The following is a 26,210-nucleotide window of genomic DNA, read 5'->3' as shown; positions in this document are numbered from 1 at the left end:
GGGTAGATGCAGATTTTACAGAGAAAAAAAATCTTTTTAATTAAGACATTTTTTGACTTAGATTAACCTTTGTTTAGTATTTATACAAATGCAGATAAAATCCTTTGACTTAGAATAAATCAAATATTATGCATTATCACTCTGCTTATTTCATACCCACCTTTGGATTTTTGACACAGTAAGCCATGTCTCCTCTCTGTTTCAACAGCTGTCTGAGGTAAGCTTGTGTCCCAACTGTTTTTAAGCAGACTGTCCACTAATCAAAGAACTTCATTTTGATCCATCTGTTCTACCTTTTCTCTCTAAGGTTCTGGAAAAGCTTGTCTTCACACAACTACAGTTATATTTGGATCAGAACTACATATTAAAAAGTTCCAAACCAGTTTCAGAGCATGTCACAGCCCAGAGTCTGTACTTGTAAAAGTGCAGAAAAGCGTCCTGCTGTCCTTGGACACAAAAAAAACTGTGCTGCTAGGACTGATGGACCATACTGCAGCATTTGACACAGTGGACCATTCCATCCTCCTGACCCGCCTGGCCCAGCAGGTAGGCCTTCAGGGACCCGCACTGCAGTGGTTCAGGTCATTCCTAACAGACAGAACTTTCTCTGTAATGATCAATGATCTCTCTTCCTCTCCAGCTCTGTCCTTTGGTTTGCCACAGGGTTTCATGTGGAATATAAATTAGAGCATAAACCACCTTTCAAACACTCGACAAATGTTCAAATAGTTACCTCAAGGTCCAGATATGAGCCTTTGTGGGTACATAAGCCTAGTTTGTACCTAAGGGGACAGAAATATATTCTTACTGGCTTTGTCTGACACTGTTGCTTCATTTGTTGCAGCTTTGGCAGTTGTGAAGATTTGAGCATTTTATTATTGGAAAAATGGCAAATAAGCTATTAAAAAAGAAGAAATTGTGGGTTTTGATAAAAGTGACACAGGCCTACAGATTTCGAATACAGTCCATGCCAAAGAGGCGCTCTGATCCCATAAATACTAAGTTTGTACGTTTATTCTTGAAACAGCTTTCTTTTATGCTAACAGCTGGGAGTGTTTGATGTCAAAATTGCACTGGAAAGGAGCTCAATTCTCATTATGCCTCCTTTGGAAGTAATGACGCAACGTGCACGGTTCTGATTTCGTGCGCTGTTAATCCCGAGTCACTGTCTGTGGTGCTGAATTTTGTGATGCAATGTTAGTATGTCCAAGCTTTTAGTCAATTCAGGATGGAAACGCAATACAACAACTGATGTTTCAGCTGACATCTATAAGCCGACAGAGGTGCATTTGGTTGCAGTACATCTTCTGATGGAGAGGGGGTTGGATGTTCCTCCATTCATAAGTGGAAACATTCGGCTTCTTGCGTAGGAGGAGGGGCAAAAGGGAATCCCAGGAAGGGGGTTAGAAATATCGCGTTGCTGCTGTCGCCCTGTCCACTTCCAGGAAGTTAAGCTTGAGAAGCGAAACGAATGGATGAATGAAGCGGAGAAGAGTTTAAACTTGATGTGTTTTTCAAAAGGGACGATAGGCGCTGGTGGGGGGTAAAGGAAGGACGAGCTCTCCTCCTAGGGGAGTGAGAGGACGAGCTCCTCCGCGGTGAATCAGTGGCAATGTCAGCCCGACCGAGGAGCGCGAGGATAAAGCGCGTCTCAGAGCAGCGCCACTCCGCTACAATGCATCACTAAATTATCGCCGCGCGCGGCGCTTGAAACACCCCGTCCTTTGTGATCAGATGTGGAAAGTCTTTTTAGATTCTTGTAACAACTTGCGCTGATCCCACGCGAACATCGCGTTTTATCTGTGGCAAAATGTCAAGGATGCTCCGGTAAAGGATCGCAGATGCCAGCAGCATGACCGTCAGCAGGGGCGGCACAGGACGCGCGGGTCACACGCGAAGCTGAGGAAGCCAGCCGATGCTTTCTTAAACGCTTTTCAGAGAGAATGGGACCGCTACATATGCGTGTGTCTTCGAGGTTTTGCTCGACGTGACACCGGACTGCTTCTTTGCCTCTGTGTGAGCGCGCCTCTTTGGCTCCGAGTGCGCCAGGACGCTGCGGCTGTTGTGCAGCTCGGCTGTGAACAGGAGCGCCGACGGGGTTGAAACAGCAGTGAAGGTGGTGAAACGATTGTTTTTGTGAGAGGAAACCCCTGACTGGGGTCCCGCTGCTCCTCGTTAGGTATCAACCATGGATGACTCTGGAATAATAAGGCGCAGGAGGCTGCAGGTGAGCTGCGTGCACCTCACTGGAGTTCTGGTTACTGTTGAACATCTTCCTTCCTCTACTGAGAAAAAAAAAGTTTTATCATCTCTGGGATCTGCTAGTTGTTTTATTGACCAATAGAGGTTTTCGTCTTTCATAGACTGCTAATGACAAAATGTACACCGATATTTATAAAAACAATGCCCTAAATCAAAACATATTTACAGTAAATAGAAGGCCATGAACACTTTAAACATGAAATGTGTTTTGCTTTTGCTCAAATTGAAATATTTCTTCAAAATTATTATCTAATAGTGTTTGAACCAAAGAAAACCCCCTTTTTCGTTTGAGGTTTTGAGCCCGGTGCAACAAACTGACCCCATTACGCTTGAAAACAATGTCTTGTGTATATCAATTCCTGTCACATATGCTATATTTGGGCTTGTCGTTTTCCAGCCATTAATCTAATTTCAAGATTTAGGTTTATGCACAATGTACAGTCTCTTTAAGGAAACCCTGGATGGTCACTCATGCATGCTGGTTTGACGCGTTGAGATAACTGTGTTCATCCATTATGAAGCCGCCTGCATTACCACGGGTCATACCCTCCCCTCCATCATTGTGCTGTTCAGTCAAGTGAACTGAGCAGAGATGAGCAGCCTGCAGGCCGGGCGGAGAGCAAGCCTTCTGTGGGCTTCTGCACATGCAATAGTGTTTATGTGTGTGCATTTCATTTCTCTCATTCACTCAGTTTGTACTTCCAGAGGTTTCATTTACTGAAAAGAAGCACTATGAAAGAGCACTCTGAAGTCTGAGCTGCTTTGAGGAAAATTGAGTCTGATCACAGAGAGGGAGAAAGAGTGTGAAAGAGGGAATGGAGGATTGTAGTTAGGTGTGCTGATGATTTCATGTCTCATCATCCTGACTGTTCAGCTCTCTGCAATGCTGCTGTGGATGTATGACAGGAGCTGAAGGAATTAATCATCATAGAGTCAGACTCATAAAGTCACTGGTATTTTATAGATATAGGCAGGGTAGACCAGTGATTTAATGTGTGTGTGCATGTGTGTTATGGTCTAAAAATGTGTGCATTTACCTTATCCACACAAGTTTTCTGCCTTTATGTCATTTTTATGGCTTTGTGTGTCTATAAAAATCGTGTTGAAAAGTGATTGGCTTTGTATGGTGTGCTCAACTGCCGTGTCAGTCCCCTGGGTTTCATCATCCCAACCGCCATTCTCCCTCCATTTCACACACACAAAAACACACACAATTATTCTCTGAGCACCATATGGTGACACACCCCTCTCGTCTGCTGTTGGGGCCAGGGGTTACACCCCACAATGCATTGCTCCAACATGATGCATTGATGGTTCATGTATTGTTGGATGGCATTTACAGCCTTTTTGCTGGGCTATTTAGCCTCTCCAGAATGTGGATGACTTAGCATGGTAGCATTGGCACTTACCTTGTTCAGTTTTCTGTCTGCACACATTCACTCTCCTGTTGAATTAAAGTCAAATTAGACCCATTTGAAATTAATGTTGCATGAATGTTATCCTTTTCCTATAAATTGTTATCAGTCTGTCACTTCATTGTGGAGGAATTTTGGCCCACTTTACAATATTGCTTCAGTTCATCAAATTTTGCAGCCATTTATTAATGCACAGCTCTCTTATAGTCCCAACACCAAGTTCCAATCAAGTTAAGGTCTGGACATTGACTAAGTCGTGTCAACTCCTTGTTTCTTTTCTTTTCAGTCATTTTGTTGTAGATTTACTGCTTTGTTTGGGTTTCGTAATCCAGTTTAGGCCAAGCTACAGCTGTCAAGACATTTGACTCTAGAACAGTTTGGTTCACAGAGGAGTTCATGGTCCACTCAATGATTGCAAGGTGTCCAGGTATGACAGTTGGTATAAGGACTTTGTGCTAATAAACATGCTGCTGTTCATTATGACCAATTGTCTCCACTTGATCTGGTCTGTCCAAAGGACATTTTTCTAGAAGTCTTGTGGTTTATTCAAATACTGCATTGCAAACCTAAACCGTATTGCCATGTCTTTTTTTTTCTTAGAAATAATATGCTCTCTCTCCTGCAATCTTTTTCAAATAAGCTAAACAGGTTTTTATGAACTAATCTTAATTCCTTGATGCCTGATGTCATAAATTTGCTACGAACCACTTTGGGCCTTTTACATTTTTTATCTAATTAATTTATTATTTGCCCACACCTGCTCGGCGCCTCTCACCAGGAGCAACCCCAGAATGGAAGAGTCTCCCTCGTTCTGCTGGGGGACTTCAATACCCACCATGGGCAATGACAGCGAGACCTGGAGGGGCGTGGTTGGGGGGAATGGCCCCCCCTGATCTAAATCCGAGTGGTGTTTTGTTATTGGACTTCTGTGCTCGGCATGTATTGTCCATAACGAACACCTTGTTCAGGCATAAGAGTGTCGACGTGCACTTGGCACCAGGACACTCTAGGCCGCAGTTTAATGATCGACTTTGTAGTCGTGTCATCGGACTTGCGGCCGCATGTCCTGGACACTCGGGTGAAGAGAGGGGCAGAGCTGTCAACTGATCACCACCTGGTGCTGAGTTGGCTCAGATGGTGGGGGAGGATGCCGGTCAAGACTGGCAGACCCAAGCTTGTTTTGAGGGTCTGCTGGGAACGTCTGGCAGAGTCCCCTGTCAGAAAGAGTTTCAACTCCCATCTCTGGCAGAGCTTCAACCATGTGAGGCGGTGGACATTGAGTCAGAGTGGGCTGTGTTCTGTGCCTTTATTGTTGAGGTGACCAGCAGCAGCTGTGGCCACAAGGTCATTGGTGCTTGTCGTGGTGGAAACCCCCAAACTCGTTGGTTGACACCGGCAATGAGGGATTTTCTCAAGCTGAAGAAGGAGTCCTATCGGGCCATTTTTGGCCTGTGGAACTCCAGAGGCAGCTGATGGGTATCGGCGGGCTAAGCCGAACACAGCTTTGGCAGTTGTTAAGGCAAAAACTCAGGCATGGGAGGAGTTTGGAGATGCAATCGAGAATGACTTCCGGACAGCTTCGAGGAGATTCTGGTCCACCATCCGACGGCTCAGAAGGGGAAAACAGTGCTACATCAACACTGTGTATAGTGGGGATGGGGGGCTGCTGACCTCGACTCGGGACGTTGTGAGGCGGTGGAGGGAATACTTGGAAGACCTTCTCAATCCCACTAACACGTCTTCCGATGATGACGTATCTGGGGACCCTGGTGTTGGGTCTCCCATTTCTGGGGCTGAGGTCGCTGAGGTGGTTATAAAGCTCCTCAGTGGCAGGGCCCTGGGGATGGATGAGGTACGCCCAGAGTTCCTTAAGGCTCTGGATGCTGTGGGGCTGTCTTGGCGGACATGCCTCTGCAGCATCATGTGGACATCGGGGACAGTTCCCCTGGACTGGCAGACTGGGGTGGTGGTCCCCCTCTTCAAAAAGGGGGACTGGAGGGTGTGCTCAAACTACAGGGGGATCACACTCCTCAGCCTCCCTGGTAAAGGCTTATTCAGGGGTTCTAGAGAGGAGGGTCCATCGGATAGTTGAACCTCGGATTGAGGAGGAGCAGTGTGGTTTTCGTCCTGATCGTGGAACAGTGGACCAGCTCTACACTCTCTTCAGGGTCTTTGAGTGGGCATGGGAGTTTGCTCAACCAGTCTACATGTGCTTTGTGGACTTGGAGAAGACGTTCCCCCGGGGACTCCTGTGGGGGGTACTCCAGGAGTATGGAGTGCCGGACTTGCTTGTACGGGCTGTCCAGTCCCTGTATGACCGGTGTCAGAGCTTGGTCCGCACTGCCGGCAGTAAATCAGAATTGTTTCCGGTTAGGGTTGGACTTGCCAAGGCTGCCCGTTGTCACCGATTCTGTTCATAACTTATGGACAGAATTTCTAGGCGCAGCCGAGGTGTGGAGGGGATCCGGTTCGGTGGCCTCAGGATTGGATCTCCGCTCTTTGCGGATGATGTGGTTCTGTTGGCTTCATCGGGCTGTGATCTTCAGCTCTCACTGGAGCGATTCGCAGCCGAGTGTGAAGCGGCTGGGATGAGAATCAGCACCTCCAAGTCTGAGACCATGGTCCTCAGCCGGAAAAAGGTGGAGTGCTGTCTCTGGGTCTGCAATAGGGTCCTGCCCCAAGTGGAGGAGTTCACTTATCTCAGGGTCTTGTTCACGAGTGAGGGAAGGATGGAGCGGGAGGTCGACAGGCGGATCGGTGCAGCGTCTGCAGTGATGAGAACTCTGCACCGGTCTGTCGTGGTGAAGAAGGAGCTGGGCCAAAAGGCAAAGCTCTCGATTTACCGGTCAAATTACTTTCCTACCCTCACCTATGGTAACGAGCTGTGGGTAGTGACCAAAAGAACAAGACTGCGAATACAAGCGGCCGAAATGAGTTTTATCTGCAGGGTGGCTGGGCTCTCCCTTAGGGATAGGGTGAGAAGCTCAGTGATCCGGGAGGGGCTCAGAGTAGAGACGTTGCTTCTCTACATCGAGAGGAGCCAGATGAGGTGGCTCGGGCATCTGGTCAGGATCTCTCCTGGACGCCTCCCTGGTGAGGTGTTCAGGGCACACCCACCGGAAAGAGGCCCCGGGGAAGAACCAGGACACGCTGGATGAACCATATCTCTCGGCTGGCCTGGGAACACCTCAGGATCCCTACGGATGAGCTGGTGAATGTGGCTGTGGGAGAGGGAAGTCTGGGTTTCCCTGCTTAGGCAGCTGCCCCCCGTGACCCGACTCCGGTGGATGGATGGATGGATGTATATGATGGATGTATTTTATTTATTATTGTTTATGTATTATTTTATAATGTTACTTTACTATTATTTATTTTTATTCTTTTATTTTATATTTAATTATATTTAGTTTAGTTTCATTCCAGACTTTTTCTTTTTGTTTTTTTCCTATTTATTTTGTTTATATCTATCTATCTATCTATCTATCTATCTATCTATCTATCTATCTATCTATCTATCTATCTATCTATCTATCTATCTATCTATCTATCTATCTATCTATCTATCTATCTATCTATCTATCTATATATATATATATATATATATATATATATGTATAATTGGTATTAAGGCATTAATTCATATGGAAGAAATAAGGGAATAAGGGTGGTGACTAAACTACACATTTTGGTTCAGTTATTTAAAAGTGATGACACAGTGTTATATGTTATGCATTGTTACTTAGCAGTGGTTGTATTTACTCAATTTTAAGACCTGGTGACGACTACATTACTTTTAGATAAAACCTTCAAAATGAAGAAGTATGGACTTTTTTCATATTTACACCTTGTATTCCAGTGACAGGGTACCTTTACATGTTTCCTTCTTATCCATCAGCTCTTTTGTTTTTTTTCCATTTTTTTAAAATGCACTGGTTAGACCGTAACTTATGTAGGCGATAACGCATCTGTTCACTCTCACTTGACAGGAAAAATACTCCTTGATTGATCCTTGTTGTTTGCCTTCTGGCCAGCTCCCCACCATTTCTCTTTACACGGCATTGACTAAATGAGTGGGGTGGCCAATGCATCCTGAGTGAGCAGCAGTGCACTCTGTTTTCATGCAGCCTAGCTAATGCTATTTCCTTATTACAGGGGCCATTTTTTTTTTCATCATTTCTTTAGTGCAGCCTGTATGTCCTGAAGGACACAACAGCAAAGGAGCTTTTATGAGCATAACTTATGACCATACCAGGAGACAGAATTCACTGGCCTTAAAAGTCTCTGTTGGTTTACTGCCTGCATCACAATGCTTGTCCCTGACTGACTGCAACAGCGGCATTCTAAATTATTATAAAAGAAAGGAAGGTTTAACATGCTCATCGTTCCTGCTCATTCCCGATTAGGCACAATTTAATAAAAATAAATTCTCCAGCAGGGACCAATATAATTTGAAGGATTGAAGGAATTGTAAAAACAGGTGCACAAACAGAAAGCATAAAGATAGGTTATTTTTTGTCAAAGAGATTATGCTTGAACTGAATTGTCCGCAGGATAGATATTTAATCTGTATATTTTATGTCAAAATACCTGCGCTTTGACCACAGACATCACAAGACAGCCGCACAGCCACCTTGAAAAGATGTTTGCAAAACACTGCAACACATTCTCACATAGTCTCCTTTCAATGTGACAGCCTGCAGCTAAAAGGGGATCAAACAATCATTTATAAGCTCAAACCCCAGCTTTTCTCCCCTCAAGAGGACACAGCTCAACCTCGATAAAAAGAGCAAGTTGGAAAAGATGGTAAATAAAGTGAGGAATTCATCTGCAATCGGTGGGTATTTTGTATATTTTCATCACTGACAGTCATTAGTGAAAATAAGAGAGTAATTAGTCTGAATTTCACAAAAATTTCAGCCTTAGACATAATTATTTATTTATTTGATAAAAAGCAGGCTTTATTAATGCAGTCATGGAAGAAACTCAGTCATGCAATGAGCAGTAACTATGATATTCTGACAAACTAATTAAACCACATGAGAGTTACCATAAACCAGGCTACAAAATACATATTAGGACCCAGATGTGGAAAAAATGATCTTGTATCTTTATAAAATGTTGTCTGCTTATCCATATATCATAGAGTGTTGATGAAGTCTGTAAAAGAATAATGAAATGAATGATCACTTTATGACCTTTTTAAAAGACTAAGCATTACTATCTGGAATAAATCAAAGAATTATCAAGGAAAATGATATGAAAGTTTAATGGAATCTTAGCAAGTTAATAAGGGCCATGCTATTTGAGGGTTTAATAAGTAAGCTTCTATAAAACAGGCATGTAATGTACTATCCTGCCCAGTTTGGACTGAGTCTCAATACATTTTTTGTGTGTAGGCTCTAAGCAGCAAAAGACATCGTATAAGGAGCGGAAGATGGAGGTATTATGGCTGCACCTTGTTTAATTTGCCATCTGGGTCTTTTATTGTGGATATGCTGGTACAAAAGAACTCTGCTTATATCCAGGGGTTACTGCTTTTAGTTGTAAAAATTTACACACAACAGACATGCTTTTTGTTTCTGTTTAAAATGCGGTGCCTGAGGCAGCCCAACATGAATCAAGAGCTTTTCCTTTATCTTAAATAATCTAAATAATAATATAATCTCCAGAGTTACAGCTACAGCTGAAAAACATGAAGTACAGTCTTGTCTAAAATGTATGTAATATTCTACAAATTATTTACTCGAAAGTTAAGATGCCAAACATATGCCGGAGGCAGCTTATCATATTTGAGCATTGTCTGCTTATCTCTGTCTTGAGAGATGCTGTTCTGACCATCAGGAGCAATGTGAGGGTCAACGTTTTGCCTGAGGATGTTTTACAGGGAATTGTAATTAATGAATCCCCTTTTCTTTCCTAGCAGCCCCTTTTTTGTTGTCTAATTATCATTTCAGGGGACACAGGATGACATTTTGAGCTACTAAAAGGGATGGCCACATTAATCTATAACGAAAATGTTGTTTATAGTTTAGGTCATTTTGCTGGTAAAGCCATAGTGGAGTCAGAGCATGTGTTGTAGTCAGAGCTTTCTCTGTTTTATGCTGTTCAATGTAGTCATGCATATAAGTTCCTACCATGTAGTTTATGACTTCCAGATGCGTTTTCTTCCATCAAGTAAACCACCTGTTTTTTTTTTTTGTTTTTTTTGTTTTTTTTGGTTTTTTTTTGCCAAAAGAAGGGTTTGCTTCCACAAAGAGAGAGATTAGGACTACGATCATCATTTCTTAGAGTTGCCTTAGACTGAGCACCCCACAAGCCCATGAAGGCTGTGTAAAATGGGGAACAGTCTTGAAGCCCATTTAAGGAGAGCAGTTTTTAGGCTTGGAGGAAGCCCTGAGTTAGTTTTTATGGAGTTGTGTTTATGCTGCATGGAACAGCCATTCTGCTCTACTACTGTCTGGTGTGTTTACAGTAAACCTCCTCATGCAAGCTTGATCTTCTTGCCTTTGGAAGTCATAATCACCTTGGCTGTGACAACTCAGGGCCAATTAACCGGATCAATGAAGGACAAAGTGAAGAGGGATCAATGGGTTGAATATTCGGTCATCCTTGTAGAGAGGGATTTGTCTCAGATAACATGTAAACCCTGGGGACATGCAGTCCAACAACTAGAGTGTGTTTCCTCTGACTTGCTTATAATCCTGGGTGAGGACAAAACATTAGTGTTGCTTTCTTTTTGTTTGTGTGTTTGTTTGTTTTGTCAGGTGAGAATTGTCTGCTTTGTTTGATAATTTAATCTTGTGGATGCCGACTGATGAAGCTGCCTTATAATTTCTTTTTATGCTGTAGCATGTATAAGTGGCAGCAGGTGCTCATGTGCTGGCCCAGCACCCAATCTTTATCTGAAGGTTAACCTAATAATTGTATTGACTAGCAGACTGTCAGTGCATTTCTGACAGCACCATAACAACATTACCATGTGTGTGACAGAAGGGGGTGTGAAGCAACTAACACATTAACTGCTTCTGTTACTTTGAGTAATGGCTCACACCTGACACACAAACAGCATACTGGACACATACACAAATACGTAGAGTTGAAGGCCAGAAGGATGAGGCTGCAGGCAAGAACGAACCTATTTCTCACCCTTTACTCCACCCTTGTTTATACCCTCTGTCCCCTCAGTGTCCCTGACTTAGCAAAGAGCCAGGCTGTGCTGGCATGAGACTCGGCGCTGCTCATGCTGTTTTCATTTGGTGCAGCAAGCATCGGCTGCTGTTTCAGCCTAGCGTTACATGTCCATATGGCTCCATGAAGTAGGGAATGAAATTAATAGACTAAGATGATTTCTAAACAAAGATATGACTCAAACACACTTGCGTACAGACTGTGGGCAGCCCTGTTGGGGAGGGAGGTGCTGCTGGAGTTAATGAGGACAAGTAGTCAAACTGGTTATTCTTGATTAGTAACTTTTCCAGGGTCACTGTGCATTTCCATCCAGTTATGACATCCACAGGCCTGATGAGATTTGGATTTCTCTAGTGGTGTGTGCTGCAGTCACTGGAGCTGGGGAAGTGTGGGAGCACTGATCCTCTTTAATGTCACCCATAATGATAGTTAATACAGAAATGTGACATGTAAAGAATATGGCATATCTTTAAACTCAGTGTTTTGGCAGTTTTAATTATTTGAGCTGTACTTAGATCCATGTCTCACTGGTCAACAGTACAATACCCACAAGCCCATGCTGCCTTTGCAAAATAAGTAAGATATAACTGTATGGAGTTCATCAAAATATCAGATACTGTTCTACTCCCAAACACTGTCACATGGATTGTTGTTTCAAATGCTAATAAACAACCTCTAGTGGTCAGTAGAGCAACTGTTCATGCAGCTGTCCGTTAAATGACAGGGGCGTATTACAGAGAATGGATTTTTATTCCTATGATGTTCGTATTTATTTTTCTTAAAAAAGAAAAAGAAAATCTGAACAAGTAGCTTTGAATTTTAAGCTGAATCACCTGAAATTATTGCCCAAACACAACCAGAAAGTCAGAAAGTGCTGCTGTGCTGACATGTGGTTTGGTTGAACGGCCCAAGTGCAGAATTTCCCAACAGGAGTCAGGCAAATGCTGGAACTGAAGGCTTTATTTAGAATAGCTAATGGTGCTGCCGCAACAGGATAAACAAAGTACTTAACCCACATTCTTAAAGTACTAATAAACAAAACTCAGGGGACAACACATGGCTGACTAACTGGCTTGTTTACTGACTGACTGACTGGGACCTAGGTGACCATGGTAACAATGATAACAAAATGGATAGGAGCAAAGGAAACCAATCAGAAACAGACACCTGACAACATCTACGACAAGTGAGATTTTTTCAAAGGAAACAAAGGAACTGGACATTTAAAATAAAACAGGAAGCAAAGCAAGGTAGGATATAAAACACAAAAAAGTCAAATACTGACAACACCAAAACCAAAAGCAACGAGCATAACACCAAAGCAACCTTAAAAGTAAAAGACATTAACAAAAAGTTATATTTAGCCAAGAAAAAACAAAAAACTAAATCCAAAGCAAACAAAAACTTACAGACCATGACACATGTGACCAACGTAAATGACACTGTAACAAGATCATATATTTAACTGGTAACCAAAGGATTGTCTGAATCCAACCAAAATGTGTATAAGTCATGTTATTAACTGAATGTAACCAAGTCGTGGAAAATATGTTGTTTTAGCTGGATGCTGGATTGAAGTCCAATGATTAAAATAACACCTTTCACCACTGCCTTAAGATGGCTGTGGGTTGTTAAAGGAAACATTTGAGAATAAGGTTTGTTTCAAAGTGAAAATGCATTACATTCATACAGTATTTTACACCCACCACCTCTAGAAGTCATTTAGTCATTTAGAGGACCCACTTTTGACTCATGAGGTCCAACGATGGGGGATGTTGACAACAGATGACCAAACTGTGACTGAGACTTTATCTGAACCATCTGTGCTAAAACCTCTAACTTTGTTGTGCTTTACTTTATGAGTTTATGGGAGCGTCTTGCATGGCAGCTCCTGCCGTCAGTGTGTGAATGGGTGAATGTTATGTATATGTAAAGCTCTTTGAGTAAACACACTATATATGTACAGACCATGTACTATTTATGAGAGGGACTTTGCAGAGTTAATGATCTGAGATATAGAGCTACAGCTGCATCATTAAAGAGATATTTATTCTGAAAGTGTTTGGGTTTTCTTTTTAGGCTAGCCTGAAATGTTTTTTATTTGTGCTATGTGCCATTTTAACTTATTCTTCACCAGTAACACATTTGTTACACACCTCAACAAATGTGTTTGTGTTTCCTTTATTTTGACTCCAACAAGTATTCAAATAGACCTCGTAATTGCAGAGATATGCTAATTTCATAATGGGTATTTACTTTTCAATAAACACAGAGCTCAAAGTGTTAAAGGTACAAACAAATAACATATTTATTCATTTTAAATAGAGGTCTGGTTAAAAAAAAGTAAACAAAACAAAAAAAACTGAATCAGTAACTGATCAATAATGTAAATTTTATAACTAAATTAAACATTTTTTTGCAAATATATATATATATATATATATATATATACATACATATAGATAGACAGACAGACAGACAGACAGACAGAGAGATAGATAGATAGATAGATAGATAGATAGATAGATAGATAGATAGATAGATAGATAGATAGATAGATAGATAGATAGATAGATAGATAGATAGATAGATAGATAGATAGATTCTAGAAAATGGTAACTGTGACTCTAACACTTTAATGTAGAGATGCAATCATCTTTGATAGCACCTATTATTGTATTATTGTTATTATTATTATTATTATTTGCATTTTCTGTACCTGATCTTTCTTTTTCATCTTCTTTCTTTGCATTTCTGCCAGAAGGACTTGCCACTGCCTCGTAAAAACAGCAGGTGAGTGTTAAGTTTCTTTATCTTTCCAGTCTTCTTTCTGTCTGTCTTTTCTTTTCTCTCTAAGGGGAACGTTGGCCTTTCCATAAAGACAAACAATCATATTGAGCTTGTGGGCATCAACAGAGTCTGTCCTCCCGAGCTTACATCACACTGGCAGGCTTTCTTGGATCATCAGCATGATTTGCACATTCTGTTTGAAAGCTGGGAGGATGCTTCTGTGGGGCTTGTGGTGTGGAGTGTGTAGTCCATATGTGAAGGAGGAGGAAGCCTCCTGGAGTGCAGCTGTCAGGCTCTGATTGTGGCCAGCAGAGAGCTGTGGATGCTGTCCATGGTGCTGAAAGCTTTTCAGCCTTTTCTAGTTCCTTAGCCTTTATCTCCACTCCTCTTTTCCTACTGCTCGGTAATTAAACTGTTGCTGTTACACTCAAATTTCCACCTCTCTGATTTTCTACTGTCCTCTGTCCGGGTACAAAGCCGTCTTTCCTTAATCCCAGCTCTTCCTCCTCCCTTTCTTTAAAAACACTATTATGTCAGTAGCAAAGTGTGATTAAATTAATTTAATAATTTGTAATATAGCTCATATCCACTTACAGTGTAAAGATGTCACATGTATGAATCCCTCAGCTAACAAAATGAGGTATGTAAAACAAACAAACATAATAAAAAAAAACATTTTTAGGAACCAGATAGAGGATTTGTTTAGCTCCTTAATGGATAGTTTTAAGTGTTTCATACAACATGAGAAAAATATAGAATAAGTGTGTAATATATGATTATCAAATCTTCATAAAATTATTGACTGTTAAATTGTCTTTCTGAGCTGGTCTCAATTAAAAAAAAAAGTTCTGCTTGAAAACCCACAACAGAGGACAAAGACTGAGACTTGGAGGAGAATATAATAAGTATCACTTAACTTTTGTTTTTCTCTCAGGCAGCGTCCATGTGACATGAGAAGAATCAGGATACATTAAGTTAAATTAAAGCTGAAACCATGCAGAGATTTGCAACATTTAGACCAGGGGTGCCCAAGTCCGGTCCTCGAGATCTACCATCCTGCAACTTTTAGATGCAACCCTCCTCCAACACACCTCAATCAAATAGCTGGCTCGTTACCAGGCCTCTGCAGAGCTGAATGATATGTAGAAGACATCTGATTCAAGTGTGCTGGAGAAGGGTTGCATCTAGAAGTTGCAGGATGGAAGATTTTGAGGACTGAACTTGGGCACCCCTGATTTAGACCAAACCACGAGGTGTTTTCCAACTTCAGTATTGTACTTCTGACTCTTAAACACAGTAAGGAGTGGAAGGACATGGAAAACTTAAACAACCATGGTTGATATAAACCAGTGAGCTCTTATAAGAAACTCAGAGAATAAAAGCCTTCCACCATCACATCCTTCGTCTATACCAGGACCAACTAGGGATTTGTTTTAAGATGTATGACATCAACTTGCTTTTGCTTATAGATAAAAAATTTAATCAGCACATGTGTAATGATAATAATAAAATAATAATAATATATTCATATTTTTGTGAAACTGCAGTGTTCTGCATTGTCCACAAATGTTGCTATTTAATGTTTGTTAAGAGCTTAAATTACCTAAAGAATTGTAGTTAAGGGGCAAGAAAAGGGTGAACTTGAAGTTTGTATGGTAGTTAAAAAATAAATACACAATACTGGATGTTTACGATCAGCAAACCCCCACAGTCTTCATAAGACATGACACAGGTTATTTAAGTTATTATAACCTGGAGTGACATATGCATTATTGTACCTTTACATCCTGGAGCAATGCATACATCAGACAAACACTTTAAGAAAAGAGAAAAAAAAGAGAGATTTTGTCTGCTTTTCTGAAGAATGAACACAAGGACTAACATTGAAAGTTTAGCATCTTAAACGTTCATGTTTCTACTTCCTTCAGTGGAGGAAGACTGAAAAGGTTAAGTGGACAGTTTGAAATTTTCCAGTTAAACTCCCACAGGTTTTTGAGGACTGCTTAAAAAAAAAAAAAAAAACGTTAGACATTAAACTGCCTTCAAGTGTTCAGAAAAATCTCTTTGTGCAGATTTAACTCTTGTAATGTTTACACTGCAACAAAAGGCAAATGGTAATTTCTTTCTTTGCATATTTTATCATTATCTTTGGTCAAATATAATAATGAGACTTCTATTTTTAAATAAATGGTCTGGGTGTAAATGTTCCAAAGTAATGTCATGAAATATGCTCACTGCTCAGAGTATATCTACTTAAACAGGTATAGGTAGCTATGTCACGGACAGGTTTAGTTCCAAACCATTTTAATAAGATGTAGTGATTAAACTCTGACCTACTAAATGGATGAGCTTGACATTAAAGGGTTAAGTAGGACTTATAATATGACCTTTAAAGGTCTTATTATGGTAATTTTGTAGACAGGTCAATAGTTTCCTGTTTCATGCATACAACAGTGCATACATGTACACTCTCTTTGTTAGGTCCACCTGTTCAGTCGCTTGTTAACACAAACCCAACACATTTAGTCATGTGGACATGGTCCACATAACTTCTGGAAGTTCAAACTTGCCATCAGAATGAGAAAGAAAGGGGATTTTAGTGACTTTGAATGTGGCCTGGATCTTGGTCTAGGTATTTCAGAAAATGCTGATCTACTGGCATTTTCTGACACAACCGTCTCTAGGGTTTACAGAGAATGGACTAAAATGAGAAAATATCCAGTGAGCAGAAGATATCTGGACCAAAATGTCTTTTTGATGTCAGCGGTCAGAGCAGAATGGAAACACTGGTTGGAGGCAAGAGAAATTCAAATGACCACTGGTTCCAATGAAGGTATGCTGAATGCCATTTCTGCATACACAAAGTGTCCAAACTTAAAACAGATGCCCTACAGCAGCAAAAGACCACACGGGCGCCACTCTTGTCATCTAAGAACAGAAAACTGAATCTACAATTCACACAGACTCACCAAAGCTGGACAACAGAAGACGGAGAAACATTGCTGGTCTGATGAGTCTCCATTTCATCTCCACATTAAGATGGTAGAGTTAGAATTTGGTAGAAACAACATGAAAACATGGATCCATCCTGTCTTGTATCAACACTTCAGGCTGCTGGTGGTGTAATAGTTATGTAGGAAATTTTCTTGGTACACTTTGGGCCCCTTAGTACCACCTAAGCATCACTTAAACCCCACAGCCTACCTAACTATTGTTACTGGCCTTGTCCATCCCTTTATGACCACAGTGTAGCATCTTCTGATGCTACTTCCAGCAGGATAATCCATCATGTCACAAAGCTCAAACCATCTCCAACTGAGAACATAACAATGAGTTGACTGGACTCCAACGGCCTCCACAGTCACCAGATCTCAATCCAGTAGAGCAGCTTTGGGATGTGGTGGAACGGCAGATTCTCATCATTGATGCAGCCGACAAATCTGCAGCAACTGTGTGATGCTGTCATGTCAATATGGGAAAAACCTCTGAGGAATGTTTCCAACACCTTGTTGACTCTATAAACAAGAATGAATGCAGTTCTGAAGGTAAAAGGCAGTCCTGTCCAAGATGTGGCTAATAAACAGGCTGGCGAGCATGTGAATCTTATAAGAACAACAGTGTAATAATATGTCACTTAAGGATCTTTGTTTCACTGAATATAATTATTTCCATATATGTGAGTCTCCACCCTCGTTTTATGCTGCCTCATCTCATTAAACATTATGTAATCAAGCCACAGACCACTTCTGTTTATGCCCAGGCTTTGCCCTCCACTTCAGCTCACTGCCGTCTCTAACCTTCCACTGCTACCTCATAGTTTTTACCACCACACCATTGTCTCTTGAGACAGTTTCCACTTGGATTTAGCATGTCACTGTCTCCCTCACATGGAATTCCCTCTCCCTCTGTAGGATGCTATTAGCCCACTATCCATTATGGATGAGCTCAGTTGAGTTGGCCTCACATTCAATCTGCCTGGTGCCTCTATTCATGGGTAAACACAGTCATTCAGCGTTTGTGTGCATGTGTGGCATACATCATCATTATCTATGCTTTCTTAATCTTTGATTCCATTCAAAACCCTTTTTCACAGTTATGTAACAGTCCACATGAGCTTGTTCTTCCGTCATTTCTTCCCTCTCTGCTGGGGTAGATTAACCTCCTTTTATTCTCCCCTTCCTTCATTCATGGTGTAAATAGCCCGCAGTGAAAGCTTTTTAACTGAAAGGAAAACAAGAAACAGAAGCACAAATCACTAAATACACTGTGTATAGCATCTTAGCCTTGAGAAAAATGGCCTGCCACTTTTTGTTATTTTTTTCTAAAAGGCCGACCCACCCTTCCTCTGTTCATCCCTCCCTCTGCGCTGCTCTCTCTCGCTCTCTCCCTCCCTCCTTTCTTTTTTTTTTTTTTTCTCCCTCACCTTTGGTTCTCGGATACACTCGCTCAGACACGCAGACACCAGAGGTTGTGTGACCAACAGTATGCATTGCTTTGCGAGGATATTTTTCCGGAGACTTGCTGTTTTATGACTGCTCTTCCTCAACGCCCAGTCGTTGCTGCTGCTGTTGCCCAGACCCACAACTATAGGAAAAATCCAATCAACAGCATGTTTCGACGCACTAAAAGGTACCACAAGAGGCTGGAGATGGAGTAGTGATGATTTAGTTTCTATGGTGCAAGGAGTGATAAACAGGCTTTCTGTTCATCCTCAATTTTGCTAACATCTCATTCTACCTGTTTGATTTTCTTTTTGAGTCTATAGCGTTTGCAGTATAGATTACAAACAGGCTGTGGCTGGTGTGTGAGGTAATAATTGTGTGTGTTCATGGACCTAACTTAGTTGTAGATGCTTGCTTTTTTAATTTTAATTTTTTTTTAACTTTTGATTAGTGTACACATTGAGATGTATATTTTTTCTGCTGTTACTATCATGCTGAAGGTCTAGTAGCTTGCATGAGGGTCAGTTCAAAAGGTCCCACAAACAGATGTAAGGTCAAACCTTACATCCTTTAAAGTTTATAAGGTGTTTTCATGGAAAGTTACATGCAGCCAAGTAAACCGAATGTTGAATCACATGAAAGTATCAATGCATGTTTGCGCCCATGTGAGCATGTTATAGCTGTAGCTGCACATAGGGTGGAATGATTACATTTTTAGACTAGTGTTCATTGCCATCAAAAGATAAATCCTATTTTCAGAAATGTCTTAATTTTCAAATAGTTAGCATCACTAGCAAGTCTTTTGCAAGTAAAAGATCTTATTTTAGCTAATTTAAGCTCTAATAGACACAGATATTCAATTTCTCAGATTTCAGAGCTCATTCCGGATCAGTAAAAGGTTTAATTAATCTTTTCTTTGTATTTGCACAAATACATTTAAATAATCTGTGGATGTAGTTTTTGTATGCAAATAGTGGTTCTATTCTATTCTATTCTGCAGTCATTTAGCAGACGCTTTTATCCAAAGTGACTTACATTTGAGGTGTTCTCTTTTTACTTTTTATTTAGGATTGTCATCATATCATATAGTTACCTTGACCAGAATTATTAATGACTAAACTCAAAAAGTTAATGGCATACCCATAGCCTTCCTTTTTGTTTAATGCTAAGAATCAAATGGCAACATGCTAACATGCTTGTGTTTTCTTAATATTTTCCATATTATCATAGTAGCTTTCTCTATTAGTATAACTTAAGAGCACAAAAATGCTTGAACAATAATTGATAAAATGTTCTATGTTGCACAAACTACAGTTGACTTTAAAACTAATAAAATAGCAGGCTAGACTTACATTGGTTTTGTTAGCATTAGTTGTTAAAGCTAAAGTCTCTATAGCAGCAGACATGGAAAGTGATTGTATTGTCAGGGTATACATGAGGTAAGTTCTGTTTGCATTTAGGTCTTTACAAATCAACAAACTTTGTTAAGGGAAGCTTTTGTTTTTGAACTGCTCTGCACATGCTAGCATGCTAACCTTTTCAGTTACCCCTAAGCTCAAGGTCTTTGAAAGACACATAGCTTGGCAGTTGACTATCAATACAACCAAAGTATCTGTGATAAACCTGCAATAGAAAATGAAAATGGGTGCTAGTAAGAGATTATCATTTTGTAGACAAAGTGTTAGCAATACATTTGGCACTGATTTTGGTGTTGTTGAACCTGATCTAGTAGAAATAGCATTAAATAATTTAAATGCTGCATCATTGACTCGTCATACTGACATTTCTGGCAGAGCTGCAGGTTCATCATCAGCCAATGACTGTGTGAGTCAGACAGAACCACAGGCTGAAGATTGATTTTTCTGGAGTCTGACTCTCTGATGCTAAGGCAAGCTTTTGTGGTGTTGGATGACTGGCTTGGGAGGTTTCTTTACTGTGATATCAAATCCATTTTTGCTGCATGATGCACCACATCAGGTGTTAAATTAAACTATCAAGTCATCTAATAACTAGAAGGTTGACAATTTAAATCCTGCTCCATCACAGTCAATCTGTCATGTTCTTGGGAAAGACACTTCACCCTCCATGCCTCCAGTGTTGGTATCGTTGGTGTATGAATGTGTGTAAATGTTTGGTGGTGGTCAGAAAGGCCATTGGCGCAGATTGGCTGCCATGTTTCCATCCGTCTGCCCCGGTGTAGCTGTGGCTACACATTTAGCTCACCATCACAAAGTATGAATGTAGCACAAATGAATAATGGATTCATTATAAAGCACTTTGAGTGCCTTGAAAGCATTATATAAATCTATTATTATTATCATTATTACAATGAATACCATAAGCCATGTTTTCTTTGAGGTTATAATTAATATCTTTAATCACTCCCTACCTTTAAAAATTTGAAGATTTCAGCTGACATTTAAGCACCAGGGATTTCCTCTTTGGCACTGGCACTAGTGGATGTCATGCTGAGTCTCTTAGAGTGGCTTCACATGCCCCTGCTGATGAAGGATTTAACAGGCACTGAATTACAGACGAGACTCTGGCTATGGCCCACCTGAGCCCAAACACATGATCAAAGAGATGGAAATAATGCTAACGTCTCATAAACACCTGACAAGACAATGTCCTACTAGGGGAATCTTTCTGAAACTATATTGTTGGGTTTTTAAGTTTAAATGTGGTCAGTTCAAAATGAACTGTCTCATTCCAGTTGCAGTAAAATACATTTCTTAGCTACAAAACCTGTGAGACAAGTAGGCGATGTCGCAGCTAGTAAAGAGAATTATGAAAGTGAAAGAGGTGGAGACAGAAGGAGGCTATGCAAGAGGTGAAACCAGGAGAGATAGAGCGCAGGGCCCTGGAGTGATATATGCGTCTGCTCTTTCATTAGGGACCAGCTCGCTGAGGTTACGTGAGCAGGAGGCAGGACCTGCTTACTCGCTTTGACTCGTCTTTATCTTCCACTCTTTCTCTGTTTCCTCTGTCTTTTCTACTTTAGTTTGAGTTCACGAACCAGGGACTGGGGGCATTTTGGGGAATGAAGGCATTTTGTCTTGTCTTCACTTCTGACACATCTTCAGAGAGCTGTTCAGCCACAGATTTAAGTTTAAGGTTAGACATATAGTTGGATTGGCTATTGATAAGGGAAATGACAATCATACGAATGGCTCTGGTGTGTGTGTTTGTATTGTATCTTATGTGGACTTAAATCTGTTTACACAATTTTATATCCTATTATAACAAAAGATCCATCCAAACTACTTAATTTAAGGTTGCTGAAATGTCAAAGTCAAAGTTCTTTCATAAGATTTTAATTCCTGTACTTACTTTTAATGCATGTGTATGAGTATTAATTAAGATAAAATGATAAATCTTTTGTTGAAATTACATTTCTGGGTCTGTTTGTGTGAACTCCAGCCTTCAATAAACAAGGTATTCTAATTATAAAGATAGCTGATTTTATTTATTTTGTAGACATGACATTTTATATAAGTTAAAGGTTTGTTCTATGAAAATCCTTTTTTAAATTCTATTTCCACCTGGTTAAATCAGCAGGTAATTACAAAAATATGTTATAAATTAGGTGAACAAATATGTTTAATGTTTCAAATGCTTCTTTAAATATACAAAAAAGAAAAAAGAATATTTTTTTCACATTATGTTTGAATAATTTTTTGCTTCCTGCATCTCATAAAAGGGAAAATAACATGTAAAATCTGACAAGAACAACATAGTAGTTGCTCACACACACACACACACACACACACACACACACACACACACACACACACACACACACACACACACACACACACACACACACACACACACACACACACACACATTCATACAGCACATGCAATCACGTATTTTTACAATCATGCAATCAATTATGTATTTGATTTACATATATATGTATATATATTCAAAAAGGTTAATTTTGTCTTCTATCTTAATATATTAAAGGTTTCCTCTTTCAGACAATATTGTCTAAAAAAGGAAATAGATATATTTAGCATTATAATGAAAAAAATTTGCCATTATAATGAAAAAAAAAAACATTGAAAGAAACACGTATGATTAAATGCATTTAGTTGCACTTATAATCTGAACAATTTTCCCCCCAAAAAGAAATAGACTATTGAAAATTCTGATTAACTTTACTAATCTACTTGACAAATTGGCTGGAGATTTAAACAGCTTGTTTAGAGCCCTGACACAAATCATTCATAATTGCTAAATTGGGGTAATAAAGGAGCTCCCAGTGATACTAAATGAAGAGCTATTTGGGAGCAATAAGAGCTGAATCTTTGAAAAGAGTCTGACCTCTAGTCAGTACTAGGATGTAAATGGAATAAATAAGGTACTTGGTGAGAAGAAATGCTTTGAACAACTGGACATTTACTGTTACAGCTGCTCACTGTGCTTGGACCAGAGCCCTTTAATAATGAGGAAGAAGGCCATTTCTAAGGGTCTTTATAAAGGTATGAATTGAGGTAATGGTTAACTGGTATTTTTTTTATTAGATAGGCAAGCTGTAGCTTTTGTGTGTGTGTGTGTGTCCCTCTGGTGCTTTGGCTCAGGTGCGCTGTGCCGCTAGGCAAACAGCACAGACATAATCACATCTAATTTAATGCCTGCTTGCCACACATCCTTCACACACTAACATCTCCACACCTTCTACTCATAAACACTCTTCCTCTGTACCTAAATAAGCCATTACGCTTCACCAAGCTAATAATGTGGAAACCAAAGTAAGTCAGTGGGAGGTCAGATTAAAGAGTGTGTCCTGCTAAGTGCTGCAGCTCTCCCTAAGAAGAGTCCAGGGTTTTATGCCCACAACCTTACTCCTCCACTGCTACATCCTCTACTTACTCCTGTTGTCAGTAAAAGGCACTGCCTTTGCTCTGATGTAAAAGTAATGGAGCCCTTGGTCTCTTTCATCGTCCCCCCCCCCTGCTGTCTACTCTCAGCTTCCCTTACTAGAGGAAAACCTTTCTAAGATCACAGACCTCTTTATGGCACTAGATTTGCGTGTGTTTGATATATATTCCTAATGGCAGCTGCAGTGTAACTCCACAAAGTGACTCAAAAGATTTGAGCACACTATAGAGAGGGAGAAAAGAAGTGAAAGGCTTTGAAAGATGTTTCAAGGCACCAGAGAACTGACAAAACTGGGACTGATGAAGGTCATACTTTATTTGTCTCCTGGCCAAGCATTGATTCTGACATTTTACTCAATCCTCTTTGCAATCAAGGAGAGATCTGAGGGAGCTAAGTGAGGTCAGTGTAGTGCCTCAGGCACTTTTTGGGGTGTATGTCCTACTGCTGGTCATGTGATACAATGGACAGTACTGTTAAATTTCTGTTGCTAGTTAACACAATTAGCCAATCACATGGCAGTAACTCAACACATTTAGTCATGCAGACATGGTGAAGACGACTTGCTTAAGTTAAAACTGAGCATCAGAATGAGGAAGAAAGAGCATTTAAGTGGCATGAACGTGGCATGGTTGTTGGTCTGAGTATTACAGAAACTGTTTCACACACAACCATCTCTAGGGTTTACAGAGAATAGCCTGAAAGAGAGAAAATCTCCAGTGAGCAGCAGTTGTCTGGACCAGAATGTCAGAGGTTTAGAGGAGAATGGGCAGACTGGTTGGAGATGATAGAAAGAAAACAGGAAATCATTGGTTCTGACCATGTCCATCCCTTTATGACCACAGTGTAGCATCTTCTGATGGCTACTTCCAGCAGGATAATGCACCATGTCACAAAGCTCAGACCATCTCCAGCTGCTTTCTAGAACATGACAATGAGTTCAGTGGACTCCAGTGACCTCCACAGCCACCAGATCTCGATCCAGTAGAGCAGCTTTGGGATGTGGTGGAACGGGAGATTCTCGTCATGAATGCAGCCGACAAACCTGCAGCATCTGTGTGATGCTGTCATGTCAATCTGGAGAAAACCTCTGAGGAATGTTTCCAACACCTTGTTGAATCTATGCCACCAAGATTTAAGGCACTTCTGTAGGAAAAAAAGGAGTACAACTCATTATTTAAAACCATGATCTGTGAAAAATATATATTCAATATTTTCCAGATGTATGAAGACATTCATGTGAACACATAAATAACGTGCGTTGTCATGTGAGACTTGACTGAGACGGTGATTATTGCTTCTGTTGTTTGTATGCAGTCCTGTTATTTACTTTCCTTCCTCTGCTGCCGCCTCAATTTTTTTTTCTTTTTTAGAAAGTAACTGATTCTCTTTTTAATTTCCACAATTTTAGGAAGGCATAGCTCTAACTAGAAAGCTAAGACCATTTGTTTTACTGCACATAACTAATCGGAGCCCAAGGATCTCTTGTTCTCTGCTGCTAGTGTTTTTTTCTAATGCCAATGATTTATTTGTCTTTTCGCATTAAGTCTCATCAGATCATTTAATGCGCCCTTCTTTTCTCTCACTCTCTCACTCCACCCTTAACCAGGAAACATGACTGACTTCTATAATGAGCACTATTTCTTTTCCTCTTCCACTCCTCCTCTGTGGTCCCTGGTTGGCATTATCAGAGGTCTCCCTGCTGCACGCTGCGTAGCAACAAGCTGTCATGTGACCAACTCCCTTTTTTTTCCCTCCACCACATTCCCTCCAGGCTTCTAGATGTTGGATAAATTAGCTTTGATTTCTACCCCTGCTATAAATTAATATCAGTAAAGGGAATCTGAATCAAAATCATTGATATTTGATACATTTTGTGTCTGCACACCTTTTGCTCCCTTCATCCCTCCCATGAGTTGATGGATTTATCTTTTTATGCCATGTAGGTATTTAAAACACACCTCCTCATCAACAGCACCTTCCTCCACCTCTTTTGATCCACCACTTTTTCTGTATCTGTGCTTGCCATGAATTTCTCTTCCTCCTTTGCCTTAGATCTACTTCTTTTTGAGCCTCACATAAATGGCCAGTTTGTTTTGATCGATATTAATGGTCCCCCTGCTGTTAAATAGAGGGAGGAGAACGAACGAGGAGCAGACGAAGGCTCCTGTGTGTCTGGCTTTGTTTGAGCTTTGCCATTCCTGTCTGCCTTCTGCTCATGCGCACGGTGAACCATAGTTCCCCACGTGCTCGGTTTATGCATCCTGTCATGCATGTGGAGAAAAAAAATTAATAATAGAAAACTGGGTTATGTTTACATTGTGCTTGGGATGAGCAACACTGGAAGCACATTTAACCTTTCCTGCATCTAAATCTTGTTTTTCATATTTTCTCTGGGTTTCCAGAAGCTTTTACTTCCCTCTTTTACTTCACTGTCATCCCTGCTTTAACTAACACCCTTCTCTCTGTGTACATGTTCTTAACATGTAGCCCAGACTACTGGCAGTATTTTATACCCTGGCTGTGCTGAGGAATCTCAAGGCCAAAGCTCTGTGGGGTTTTGTGTGTTTACAGCTGGCTTCTATCGATTTTGTTCAGCACTGAAAATCCATTAAACAAGAATAGTCCTGCCACTGAGTCTTGGCATTACTCTCCCTCTGTTTTTTTCCTTTTTACTCAGGAGAAGCATTGGAAGCATGAAATGATGCTGAACCACACACACACACTCATACAGCACATGCAGTCACGTACAGAAATGATTGGTATTGCTGGGATCATTTAGGCCAGAGTGTGTGTTACTGTGAGATCACTGCATCATCAAAATAGGATTCTCTGAATATAATTGATGAAGGAGCGAAAGGGTGAAATTGCGCATTAGCAGTTTGCTGCCCTGAACCATAAATCCATCATATTGATGAACGTGATCAATGTCTATAAAGCCAGTAGAGATCTCATCGATCAGGATATCTTGTGTGTATTCTTTGCACTTTCTCAGTTTTTTATTATTATAGTCAGGCATGGCATTAAACTCTACATGTGTTAAATCACAGAATTACAATCAGTCCTGTTTCCAGATGTGCAGGAAGGGAAGCTGTGATCGACTGGTTGTTCTCCAGCACACTCGCCTATCTACCCTTTTTTTCTGGTCATATCAAACTCACAACTCTGCATTTTTATATGACTTCATAAAGACGCAGATCTTTGCCTTAGTCCAATCAAAACTAGACTT

The 26,210-nt window shown here is 40.5% G+C and overlaps 1 protein-coding gene and 1 long non-coding RNA gene across 4 annotated transcripts in view; one reads left to right on the top strand and one right to left on the bottom strand.

The window, feature by feature from the left end:
• Positions 1-1,462: 1,462 nt before the first annotated feature.
• On the bottom strand, positions 1,463-24,729 carry LOC121631249. Its single transcript, XR_006008709.1, has 4 exons — positions 24,718-24,729; positions 23,876-23,879; positions 12,074-12,080; positions 1,463-1,745 (listed from the first exon to the last, which is right to left on the bottom strand). It is a non-coding gene; the product is annotated as an uncharacterized LOC121631249 (long non-coding RNA).
• LOC121631234 (microtubule-associated serine/threonine-protein kinase 1-like) overlaps positions 1,789-26,210 on the top strand; it is a 60,472-nt gene continuing 36,050 nt past the window's right edge. The window contains exons 1-2 of one of the 3 annotated variants that reach the window (XM_041972023.1): positions 1,789-2,227; positions 13,630-13,658. In XM_041972023.1, coding sequence (XP_041827957.1) covers positions 2,189-2,227; positions 13,630-13,658 — 68 coding nt within the window. In that variant the 5' untranslated portion in view covers positions 1,789-2,188. Of the gene's footprint in view, positions 2,228-13,626; positions 13,659-18,094; positions 18,285-26,210 lie in introns of those variants that run through there. The other 2 variants (XM_041972015.1, XM_041972005.1) reach the window with 2 other exon arrangements.

This window comes from Melanotaenia boesemani, chromosome 2, assembly GCF_017639745.1.
Source record: "Melanotaenia boesemani isolate fMelBoe1 chromosome 2, fMelBoe1.pri, whole genome shotgun sequence".
NCBI lineage: Eukaryota > Metazoa > Chordata > Actinopteri > Atheriniformes > Melanotaeniidae > Melanotaenia > Melanotaenia boesemani.
Note: the sequence above shows the minus strand (reverse complement) of the source record. Positions and strands in the feature narration are given on the sequence as shown.